The 11868-nt window shown below is 45.7% G+C and overlaps 1 protein-coding gene across 2 annotated transcripts; it reads right to left on the reverse strand.

The window, feature by feature from the left end:
* Positions 1-330: 330 nt before the first annotated feature.
* Positions 331-9908, reverse strand: SELENOS (selenoprotein S). 2 transcript variants are annotated; one of them, XM_059912626.1, is made up of 6 exons: positions 9737-9908; positions 8913-9047; positions 6520-6626; positions 3191-3280; positions 2674-2752; positions 331-937 (listed from the first exon to the last, which is right to left on the reverse strand). In XM_059912626.1, exons 1-6 carry the CDS (start codon positions 9810-9812, stop codon positions 858-860), a joined length of 567 nt encoding a protein of 188 aa, XP_059768609.1. In that variant the 5' UTR covers positions 9813-9908; the 3' UTR covers positions 331-857. The 2 variants fall into 2 exon arrangements, with proteins under 2 accessions (XP_059768609.1, XP_059768610.1); XM_059912627.1 differs by having other exon boundaries at positions 9672-9761.
* Positions 9909-11868: the final 1960 nt, after the last annotated feature.

The raw sequence follows: 11868 nt of genomic DNA on the forward strand, positions 1-11868 counted from the left end.
AAGAAATGAGTGCAAGAGGGATGACCCACAGGGCTCCAAGAAACCTCATTGGCCCCTGAGGTACCTCTAGGCAAGATGTTTCTTTATCCTCTTAATTCAGAAACTCAACTCCAAGTGCCTGATTTTGTGGATAAACCCAAGGAGCCTGCCAACTCTGAAAATCACTACAGCTGTCTGCCACTTGCCATGCTCATTGCAGGTGAGGAATGAGAAGGGAAAATAAGTAATATTAGTGGGAGGTTATGAATAACAAAAAGCTGTGTAATATTAGATAGACAAATTCAAGTTCATAATGAAATCTCCTTAAATTTGATAAAGATGCTGAAAATGTTCCTTGCAATCATTTTTTTTTAATATTTACAGTTTTTTTTTTTTTTTTTTTTAACAAAGCTCTGTACATAAAAATAAATATACAGAAACAACCCCATCAACTCTCTACATCAGTAATCCTCGCTGGTGGGCTCACCATTTACAAGGAAGACATCATTCAATGCAACCTGTCACAGAGACTGTCCTACCAGCAAGGACCTGTTAACTTTAAGGATCATTGCCAGGTCTCTTTTATCAAGATCGCCAATCACTTGGAGGCCTTTAGCTATCAACTAGCAATGACCCATGAAATCAGTGAACACAGTCACTGGCTTCAGTGCAGTGTGACCAACTGCAACTACTGCCTAGTGGCCACATCCACACTCCATGCTGCCTTCAACCCTTGAAGACACAGGTGCAGTTAAGAACAGAAAGAAAGCCCCCTCCCCCTGGGTAGTCACTGTGAAAAGCGTGCATAAGGCAATTGAGTCGAGGGTTAAGGATTCATCTTGCTAGTGTCAAAAGCAACACTAACAAGATTCTTAGCCTCATCCACCAGACGATGGACCTCTGCGTCCAGGTCTCCAGGAGCAGGTTCCACCTCCTTCACCAGACAAAGGGTTGTAACCTGTGAAAAGAGAAAGGAAGCAGAACAGTGCTGGAAATGTTCTGTATCAAACATAAAATTGTGAGCCTGATGTGCAAAGCACTGCAAAGATATGGATTCTAGTCTCACAACATTTTCATAAAACTTTCAGCTACCATTATGACAAAAAAAGTTTACATAGTCATTGCAGTTTGAACTGACTTTCTGGTGGGAATAAAACAAGCCATTCAGCTTCTCTGTTTTAACTCTCCAAACACGAAAAACTACCCAAAACACACAAAAAAATTTGCCCAAAAAACCTCTCAAGATGGCTGGATTTAAGTATATAAAGGCTTCTAACTGCAGTGCTTAATAAAATGTATACACTGAAATAAGAACTGCTCAACCTACAGAAAATGAATTTAAAAAAACAAAATCAAAAAGAATGGAACTTGTTACTTCCACCAGTCAGAACTGGATAATCCACATGCCCCAGTCCCCAACCCCATCCCTGCCCACTCATTAGCTTCCTAAAGTTAATGGACATTTAGCAACCAGGTTGACTGATCAGGCTTTAGCGCCAGCAAGACGTTAAATGGGGTGGCTTTGCTCCTTACTTACTATAGAATCTTTGGTCACTAACTCCCTGTGCCTCAGTTTCCTTATTTGTAAAGCCAGGCCAGACAAAGCCCCTAGCCCCAGATGCATTCCATTTTCTACAATTCTCCCCTAAATACCACCACTCTTTGCTCTGAAAAATAGTCTTGGAAGACTATTCCTTGCTTGGAACAAGAAAAAGATTTAAAAGAGCATTTCCTTTTCAGACACACCATTTCCCTACAGCAAGCCAGCTTTGGGTTTCGTCGGAGCCCAGCCTTGATGGGCAGCCCAGCTTGTGTCCAGTCTGCACAGAGCCCAGGTTCCAGACTCCTGACAGTCCTCCAATAGGCCAGCCAGGCTTCCACACCTCTGCCTCTGCAGCACCTCCCCACAGAAAACCCCTCTCCCGGACGGAGGATAGTCTTTGGCCTAAAACTGGTTCCTACACAAAGTATTTTAATGCCTTTGCCCTCCCCTCTCTCAGGATTAACGGGGAACTCCTGGCAGATCACAAAGGTTACTTATTTTCATTTGTGTGGGAGTCCTGTCTTCCCAAAAGGACGTGTAAGTCCTTAAGGATGGGGTAAGGACAGACTGCTATGGTTAGAGGGCTCAAGGATGTTGCATGCAGCAGCTCTCTGAATGAACATCTGTCCATGCCTCCTTGAGAAAGTTATTTGTAAGAAACAAGGCGGCCCTGGTTGGAAAGACCAAAACCCCTGTCTCCTAGCCCCTTGACAAACTTATTTGCAATATGTGCAAACTATTCCTCGCCCCACTTACCACTCCCCTTACAGGACTGTGTGGGATCAAGTGAGAATACTAAAATACAAATGCAACCATCCCAATTATTCCCTGAGGGCCTTGAGTGACCTCCTTTTTCAACTGCCAATCAAATGCTGACTTCTGTGAGGCCAAGGAGGTTATAGGCCTCCTGGAAACAGGACTTGAGCCCACATCACTGCCCAAGGCCCACTGGGCAACAGCAGGGCTCAGCAGGTTGGTGACTTCCAGCCACTGAGGGTTGCTCTGCATCTGTTTCTTTTATTTAATCTTCATAATCCTAAACTTAGGAATTAGTCTCAATTTATGGACAATGAAACAAGGAAAAAGAATCTTGTTTTTAAAGGTAAGTGTATCCTGTAATTGTTCAGAATGCTTTGATGTTTGGTACTTACCTCCTCGCCGCAAGGGCTTTCTGTCAGATTTTCGTTTTGGGATGACTGATGAAGTAGAAGGCCCAGGACTGTCTTCTTCCTGTGTGAACATACACAGGCTTAAGAATCTAGTTAAAAACATTCTACTCCAGGGACTTCCTTGGTGGTGCAGTAGTTAAGAATCCGCCTGCCAATGAAGGGGACACGGGTTTGAGCCCTGGTCCGGGAAGATCCCACATGCCGTGGAGCAACAAAGCCCACGAGTTACAACTACTGAGCCCACGTGCCACAACTACTGAAACCCATGCGTCTAGAGCCCGTGCTCCACAACAAGAGAAGCCACTGCAATGAGAAGCCCACACACCGCAACGAAGAGTAGCCCCAGCTCACCGCAACCAGAGAAAGCCCGCGCGCAGCAACAAAGACCCAACGCAGCTAAAAATAAACGGATAGATTTATTAAAAAAAAAAAACAAAATACGTTCTACTCCAGGAATCTTCTACTTGAAAAAAATCCACTAGGCCGAAGGCTACATCACCTGAGGCTTTCTTGTATTTCCTTTGTAACTTTTTCCTTCTTGCATGCTATCCCACATTTCAATCTTCTGTCTCCTTTTTTCTTCTTCAAGCTGAGGAAGAATCACACGTTGTACAGAATGAATTCATAAGCTACCATCTTTCTCAAAGAAAATGTAATTTTAATAATTTTTAATTTAAACATCCTTCAAAACACACCTTCACCTGCACTTTCTTCAGTTAATAAAACAGTTGTCATCTAGTGGTGTGAGTTTAACTCACCAACAGAACCTTTTGTTTTTGTACACTATTAAAGAAAGCAAAAACTGTCACGGAGAAAAGAATACCGACTCTTCTTCTAAACTGGACATTTTTGGTAACGTAGAATAACGCTGACCTGGAAAGGGTGAACGTGGCTGGCAGGCCTGCTTTGTTGCTACCTGGTTGTGTCACCTGAGGAAAGTCACTTAACCCCTCTACTTCAAAGGCTATGAGGATCCAATGAGAGCAGATCTGAAAGTTCTTTGAAAGTCAAATACTACGGAAGCGTAAGGGAAAACTAATCTCAGCAGAAAACTATGTCCAACAATGAGCACCTGAGAAAGCTTATACAGTAATTATGCAGTAAGCAGGAGGGAAACACAGTGCCCTGGGTCTTTGAACTCTGCTTCCTCCTCCTTGAAGAAGAACTGGGTACTGCAACTTACACAAAAGTCACTAACTCTCTCATTCCCAGTAGAATCCAGACCCAAACTTTAGTTCATTCTGGTTCCAATTAAACTGTGATATCGCAAAGATATGCAAGAAGATGCCTTAGAAAGCACATATTCAGAAATTTCTTGATGGATTTCAGGGTTCATCACTGCTAAATCCACATGTCTGTCCCTTCATGCTTCCACTGTCTGCAAGTACAGGAGGTCAAAGAGGAAACAGTCTCTTGATCTGAAGGTTGTTTTATGCTCATAGCTAACATGGAAAACACCAGAATGGAACACTGCTGACAAATCCTGAGACCACAAACAAGACAGCTGACTGAACTGTGAGTCAGGCAGATTCTGTTTGTTAAGTTTGTTAAATACACAGAACCACAACTTTAAAACTGAACATAGGCTTCTATCCTCTCCAATTTTAGGAGGCGCACATTACAATTTTTAAAAATAATCTTTTAGGGTTTCCCTGGTGGTGCAGTGGTTGAGAATCTGCCTGCCAATGCAGGGGACACGGGTTCGAGCCCTGGTCCGGGAAGATCCCACATGCCGTGGAGCAACTAGGCCCGTGAGCCACAACTACTGAGCCTGCGCGTCTGGAGCCTGTGCTCCGCAACAAGAGAGGCCACGACAGTGAAAGGCCCACGCACCGCGATGAAGACTGGCCCCCGCTTGCCGCGACTAGAGAAAGCCCTCGCACAGAAACGAAGACCCAACGCAGCCAAAAATAAAGCAATTAATTAATTAATTTTTTAAAAAATCTTTTAAAAGCTTTTTTTCAGAGCTACATCAACAAATTGGATAAATGATCAGGCTGTTTTACTTATGCAAAAAACTCAGACCCTCAAGTCATTAATTTTGACATGTAGAAGGAATTCAACTTACTCTATGGCTCCAGAAACAAAACAAATGGTTGGAAATCAGCAAAGGAAAAAACTAAAATAAAACTGCTTAAAAATGGCATCTATGTATACTATGCTGCCATTTCTATGTAAAAATGATACATGTATGTGTTTATATATGGATAAAATGTTTCTGGAAAAATACCTAAAAAGCTTACCATGGAATGCTTGGGCAGCAGTAGGTAGGGGAGCAAGGAAGGCAGAGACTTAATTTTCATAGTACAGATTTTTGTATCATGAATTTGTTTTAACGTCATGTGATTTAGAAAACTACATAAATAATAGCAATGTGCTAATACATTTTAGGTTAGTGACTATTTAAGTGGAAGATGGGCAACCCACTGAACACTGAAGAAGGCTGCTGAGAAAGGTGACCAAGAGGGCCGAATGTGTGTAGTAGGTGTTGTCTTATTCTGTCCTTTCCCTCTGGGCTCCAGCCAAGCTGTGGAGACCAGCCATGTATTGGATGACCATGCAGACCCAGCACTGGCAGAAAGGCACTCCATACTGGAAACACCAGAGACACATGCCAAGACCAGGAGGAAGACCAACTTCTCTGGCTTCCTTCTGAGGAGAAAAAGAGGGTCCCAGAAACATCTGCACTGAAACTAGAAAGCAGAGACTACACTTAGTTGTTTCACTTACAGAGAATGGGTCCAACCTGGTGGGTGACCTTACTCCTGTGAAGAGCAGCACAACCCACCTGGCTGCTCACATCACTTCAATAGCAGCCTTTGGTTCTTCCTCCCCCCGCCCCCCAAAACCTTTTACCACCCCTACAACCAAACCATGTGTCTTTAAACAAATCTTTCAAAACTCCATCTCCTGCTCTCCATCTTGACCCTGGGTTGAGCCCATCGCCACCCTCCCCTGGCTCTCCTTCAATCCACTGAAGAGCGGCCCCACCAAGCCAGGTCATATGACATGCACGGCTTGAAACCAACCATGGAGCAAGAGGCTGAATGTGTGTTCTGTGTGTCTGGTGGTACAGCTCCTGTACACAGCAAACAGTTTTGTTGGGTGAAATGCTGCTGTGAGGGAACCACTTAAAAGTAAAAACATAAATACAAGACACCTTTCTTTAAGAGTATTTCCCCCCTAGGACGTCCCTGGTGGTGCAGTGGTTGAGAATCTGCCTGCCAATGCAGGGGACATGGGTTCGAGCCCTGGTCTGGGAAGATCCCACATGCCGTGGAGCAACTAGGCCCGTGAGCCACAACTACTGAGCCTGCGCGTCAAAAGAGGCTGGGAGGGGCTTCCCTGGTGGTGCAGTGGTTGAGAGTCTGCCTGCCAATGCAAGGGACAGGGGTTCGAGCCCTGGTCTGGGAGGATCCCACATGCCGCGGGGCGACTAGGCCCGTGAGCCACAATTGCTGAGCCTGCGCGTCTGGAGCCTTGTGCTCCACAACAAGAGAGGCCACGATAGTGAGAGGCCCGTGCACCGCGATGAAGAGTGGCCCCCGCTCGCCGCAACTAGAGAAAGCCCTCGCACAGAAACGAAGACCCAACACAGCCAAAAATAAATAAATAAATAAATAATTTTTTTAAAAAAAAAGTATTTCCCCCCTAAACAGTAAGAAATTGCACAAGGAAAACATGCTGAGCAATACTTAGCTAAGTGGAAATGATTCGGCCTGAAATAGTTATTCTCTGTATCCACCCTAATGCGCGGGCACACGCGCACACACACTTTTACCCACTAAACCTCAAATACCACGTATTCAAACTAAAACCAGTTCATACCTGTCTTAGTTTCTCCTTATGCTTTTCAACTTGTGCATTTAATTCATCTTGCATTTTCAAACGAGCAGCTGCTAAAGCCTCCTGTCGTTTAACAACAATATCAGGTTCTAAAATGTCAGAAAAAATTTGGGATAAAGCACCTTGTGTAATATAAAATGGAAACTCTTGAGGTCTATATTATTAGAAGTGTACAGAAGTCAGGCAATGCAAGAATATACTTTTACATGAATAAGTCTATTCTTCTGCATATATTTTACTGCTTAAGGGGGGGGGGGCAGCGGACTATCCCATCGCCACAGTTCATGGGCCTTGTTAAATATCCAAAGCATCAGAAATCTCTGTTCAAAACAGATTTCTGGGCTCCCTGAGCAATTCCAATTCAGAGAGTCTGGCATGGGCTCCGAGACTGAAATATAAGTGGTCTGACAGCCAGTGAGATTCCATTCCACAACCTGGATACCTCCTAACACCCAGTCTCTAGGTTGACCAGAACTCTAGAAGACAACCAACGAAAGATAAAGTTTTCTGATCATTAGCCATCACCTAATTAGCCCAGGTCTATACCAGAAAAAGGTAAAGATCTTTAGGTATTTTATCCTTGTTTTTACAGGAAAAAAAAAAAAGAGAAAAATCCTTCCAGCTAGCATTAATAGAAATGACCACCCCAGGTATCTGTTTTTATCTGGCTTAGAAAACAAAGCAAATTATATAAATACACAATCAAGTTCTCTATTTTACTCAGACCACTGTGTTTAAGGAGCACTAACGGGAACTATGCAGTGCTTTGACTAATTTTGTAAACAAGGAAACAAACTAGAACTTATATGTTCACATCAGTATCATCCAAAGGATATGCGATCATCATTACTTACAGATAGTTAGCAGTGGCAACAGGTCACCTAACTGAATCCACGTAAAACAGGGGCCAAAATAGCACAGGGGTGTGTCTGTGGTGACAGAGATGACTAGACCTTTATCTTTAAAAACAAAATTATAGGGGCTTCCCTGGTGGCGCAGTGGTTGAGAATCTGCCTGCCAATGCAGGGGACACGGGTTCGAGCCCTGGTCTGGGAGGATCCCACATGCCGTGGAGCAACTGGGCCCATGAGCCACAATTACTGAGCCTGCGTGTCTGGAGCCTGTGCTCCGCAACGGGAGAGGCCGCAATAATGAGAGGCCCGCGCACTGCGATGAAGAGTGGCCCCCACTTGCCACAACTGGAGAAAGCCCTCGCACAGAAACGAAGACCCAACACAGCCATAAATTACTTACTTAATTAATTAATTAATTTAAAAACTTTAAAAAAAAAATTATAGTTCCACTTTATAGAAATGTGAATTGTGGTAACATTTGGAACTGTTGGATCATTCTTACAATAAAATTAATGTGTGGATTTTTTTAACCTAATTTTTCTAACAAAATTGTACAACACAAGGTAACACCTTTCACTGCACATATACTTTTTGCAGTGCTTCATTAGAACAAACTCCTCTTCTGAGATGCCCATCCCATTATCTTATAAATCTACTCTTCAGTTGTCGGCAGGTCTCACAGAGCCAGGGATGGCTGTACCAAGTGACTGTTCCCTAACACCAGTCATCCACTTCACAAAATCCTGGAACTTAAGCAAGATTTACTTTGTACTTTGTAGTTTTTATTGGATATATACAGCCAACAACCAAAAATGCTGAGATAATGGCAGGACCACAGGGTTTCATGGGAGAGGAGAGTGAAGGAATTTTCTAAGTCTTTCTGCTAATGACTACTTTTGTGTTATGTTTGCTTTCCTCCCCAGCCTCAGTAACTGTGGTGGCTCAGATGACTAATGATTTGTATTTATTTAATTATACTGCTATTCTCAAGACACTTAACATTTCTTTTAGATATGTCCTCAGAAACTGGAGCTTCTAACTAGTTAAAAAGCTACTGTTTTAGAGGGAATGAGTTTTTGAAACAGCCAGGCGTAATCTGATATCAGGTCTGATGAGTAAGTTGTGAAAATTAAAATGCGGTGGATGTGAAGAACTAAGGCTGAGTTTGTCATTCACGATGGTTCTAGAGATAAATGAGACTTAGTAGGCAGACCCACAAGTATGGAGCAGCTGTGAAGTCTTCATTTTAATCTCTCCTGTAAATGAAAAACCATGCAACACGATATGCAGTGAGTGCTCTACACACCATCAAGCAGGTTTTTCACCCCATCAAAAACTCTGAAATTAAAACAAAACAAAACAACACTATTGCAAATCACCAAAACCAACTTCCTAAACATAAAATAGTTTTCTTCCCACACAGATCAGAAACGTACTTCTTACTCTTAACAACAGACTAACTTTTAAATACTAAAACAAGTAGGCGTAAAGCCATGCCTTCATTTGTTATCAGGCACTAACCCAGAGCAGCGGCAGCTCGATCCAGCTGCCTCTGCCTCAAGGCCCTCAGCCGGGTGGAGAGCTTCTGAAAGACCACGTAGAGAAGAATGCAGCTGAAGACGATGTACCAGCCATAGGTAGCCAGCAGGGAGCCCACTGAAAAGAAGAAAATAGTTTTCAAGAAACTAAAAATGATACTACACTGGACTTTTCTATAAAATTAAACAAAAGCAAAATAAGCGTAGCTCCTGTCCTCAAAACCTTCACGGTGTAGCTGAAGACCTAAGTAGGCAGTTAAAATAGCGAGAAATACAACAATTCAGGGATCACTGAGAAGGGGCTTCTCAGCTACCTGGGGAATAGGAGGGGCAAGTCCGGAGGACGTGGGGCACGCCAGCTGGGTTTTGAGGGGTGAAGGGAAGTGTATCCGACTCAGGAGGGCAAAGGCCTTTCAGATCCAGACTACGTATAGAAAGGGGTGCCCATGGAGGGCTGATACAGCGCCGGATTTTGGGGGCGTGCGTGGGGGTACGGAGTCGAGGGGCTGAGGCTTGAAGGCTAACGCCAAGGGCGGAGTGACCCCAGTAACCGCAAACCCGGAAGGCTTGCTTCGCATAAAGTAAAGGACTCGCGCAAAAAAGGGCCGACCGCAACGTCCGAGGAAGCACCGCTCTGGGAGGGCCTCCACGCGCGCTTCGGGACACCGCCCGGGCCTGCGTGCAGCGCCAACATCCGGCTCTCGGCCAGGTCCGGCCCAGAGGGCAGAGGAGAACGACTCACCGAACATGGCGGCGCGCCGAAGGTGGCGGCGCAAACCCGCTACCCTGCGGCCCGCGCCGACTCACCCGTGACGTGAAGGAAGCGCAGCCCCTCGGTCTCTAGGGCTGGCCGCGTGGACAGCTGATCCCCGTCCCGCTCCATGGTCGCCGTCGCCTGGCCTGGCCCGGCCAAACCCGGCTGCGTCAGCTCCAGCCTTAGCCTTCCGGCCGGCCCTTACGTACACGTGGCACGTCTGGGGCCGGCGTCCCGTCGTCCCGGCCAATCGCGTCGCGACCCGGCCCAGATACTCGGCCTATCGCCGCGAGGGCGTGGCCGAAAGGCGGGGCAGTGAGCGATCCGGGAAGGGCAGGGCGAGCTGTGCCCTGAGGGGAGCCCCACCGCCCGCTGCGCACTGGGTGGTCTGGCGGCTACCTGACTGACTTCCCAGCCGACTCCGAATCGAATGTTTACCTTTGCACTGATTGCACACCGAGGTCGCAGGAGGTTGGGGCCGCCGAGAAACAGGATTTGCGCCCAGGCCCTTGCTCCGGGCACATTGGGCAACAGAACTCGGCCGATTGGCGATTCCCAGCCGTTGGGGGTTGCAGCCAAGGTCTGCCCCACCAAGCTGTAAAGAGCCTTCTCCTGCCGCTGCCGGTGTTACCTTTCAGGCTAAGAAAGTCCCCGCCGACCCCCGCGGTTCTCTCCTCGGGAATCAAAACCTCTTGGGAAAGAATTATCATAACAATGGCTCCAACACGCACTGAATCTTACTGAGTAGTATCACAAGACGTCACAGTTATTTATAATAATGTCCTGGCTGTTTTCCCTGCCTGCGATGCCCTCCTCTACCCCCTTCCACTCCTCACCCGTCAACGCCTCTCTGAGCCCTACCTTAACCACCCTATTTGAAATTTGACCTTGAGGCATTTTTGGAGAAGGATTTAAAGTGAACATACCCAGCTGTGTCTCAAAAGAAGGGCTGAGAATTAGGAAGAGAAAATAATGAGCAGGCGATGACTTCAGAGCGCGCCGCCATCGCCACCGCCTTCACGAGCACCAACGCGACGCTGAGGTACCACTGGGGCTTCCACCGCCGGTTTGCCTAGAAGTTCTTCAAAGGGATCAGCTCCTGGAACCGCACAACGACATCTTCAGCGGTGTGTCAGAAAGCAATAAAAGAGGAGATTCTTATAGAAGGTCTTGCGTTCATGGGCCATGGCAAATAGAAGACTGAAAGCTCTTCTTCATCTTGAAAATGGGCTTCTCAAATCGGGATTGAGGACTCTGGATTTTATCAATTAAGACTGAAGACCCATTGATTTGATGAGTTTAGAAGGAGGAATTTTATTCCTCCACCACCACCCACACCCCCACCCCCAAGTTTCTGAAGATGATGAACTCTTTGCTTTGAGGTGGCTTCTCACTTGCCCTGGCATCTTGCAGGAACTCAATGTGCTAAAACTGAACGACTTCTTGGGATTACAGTTGCAATACTGGATCTGGGATCAGCTTAAAATATACCTTGTATGTAAATACTGATGAACTACTCAGGATGACTAGGGTTACCTGACCTCTTTGTTTATACTCTGGACAGTAGGTACACTGTACTGGGGTCACTGTTCATGGAAACAGCTGGTTAGGACCTCTCTATCAGGGAGTGAGTGCTCAGAAAAAGGATCTGGCACAACAGTTTCAGTCAATGCTTGGAGTGTCAACTAAAAAATTATTCACAACCTGGAAGTTGAGAATTATGTTTTATTTGGTGGAAATTTTTTAGGACTTCAAGCCAGGGAGGCAGCATTTCAAGTAACCCTGAGGAGGTGAGGGGGGAGCTTAGGATATATAGGAGTTTGCAACAAAGGGCAGGTAGTCGGAACATCAAAGATTACTGTTAACTAAAGAAAACAAGAAATCCCAAATTAAGGAGTTTAGCGCTTTCCTCTGCATGGGAAGATGCAAGAGGCTGGGCTCACTGAAATCATTCCTTTGATATGAACCTAAGCTATCTGGGGCCAGTATCCAGTGTTTTCACATCCTGAGTTTCCTCAGGGCTCACCTTAGGGAGTGGCTGCAGTCTGATGGCTGCTAAATGGCAGATATTCTTTGTTTCCCTCCTGAGTTCCCTCAGGGGTCATCAGCTCACCTTCCTTGGTGGCCCCTTGGCTGCAATCACTGATGACTGTGACATCCTTTGTTTACTGATATGGCAGGCAAT

The sequence above is a fragment of the Balaenoptera ricei genome, chromosome 2 (genome assembly GCF_028023285.1).
Source record: "Balaenoptera ricei isolate mBalRic1 chromosome 2, mBalRic1.hap2, whole genome shotgun sequence".
NCBI lineage: Eukaryota > Metazoa > Chordata > Mammalia > Artiodactyla > Balaenopteridae > Balaenoptera > Balaenoptera ricei.

Excerpts from the sequence above, each read along its gene's own strand:
- SELENOS (XM_059912626.1), bottom strand. The coding sequence starts at position 9,812 with ATGGAGCGGGACGGGGATCAGCTGTCCACGCGGCCAGCCCTAGAGACC. Across the intron at positions 3,281-6,519 it reads ATAAGGAGAAACTAAGACAG|CTTGAAGAAGAAAAAAGGAG; the intron begins GTATGAACTGGT and ends ATTCTTCCTCAG. Across the intron at positions 2,753-3,190 it reads GAAATACAAGAAAGCCTCAG|GAAGAAGACAGTCCTGGGCC; the intron begins GTGATGTAGCCT and ends ATGTTCACACAG.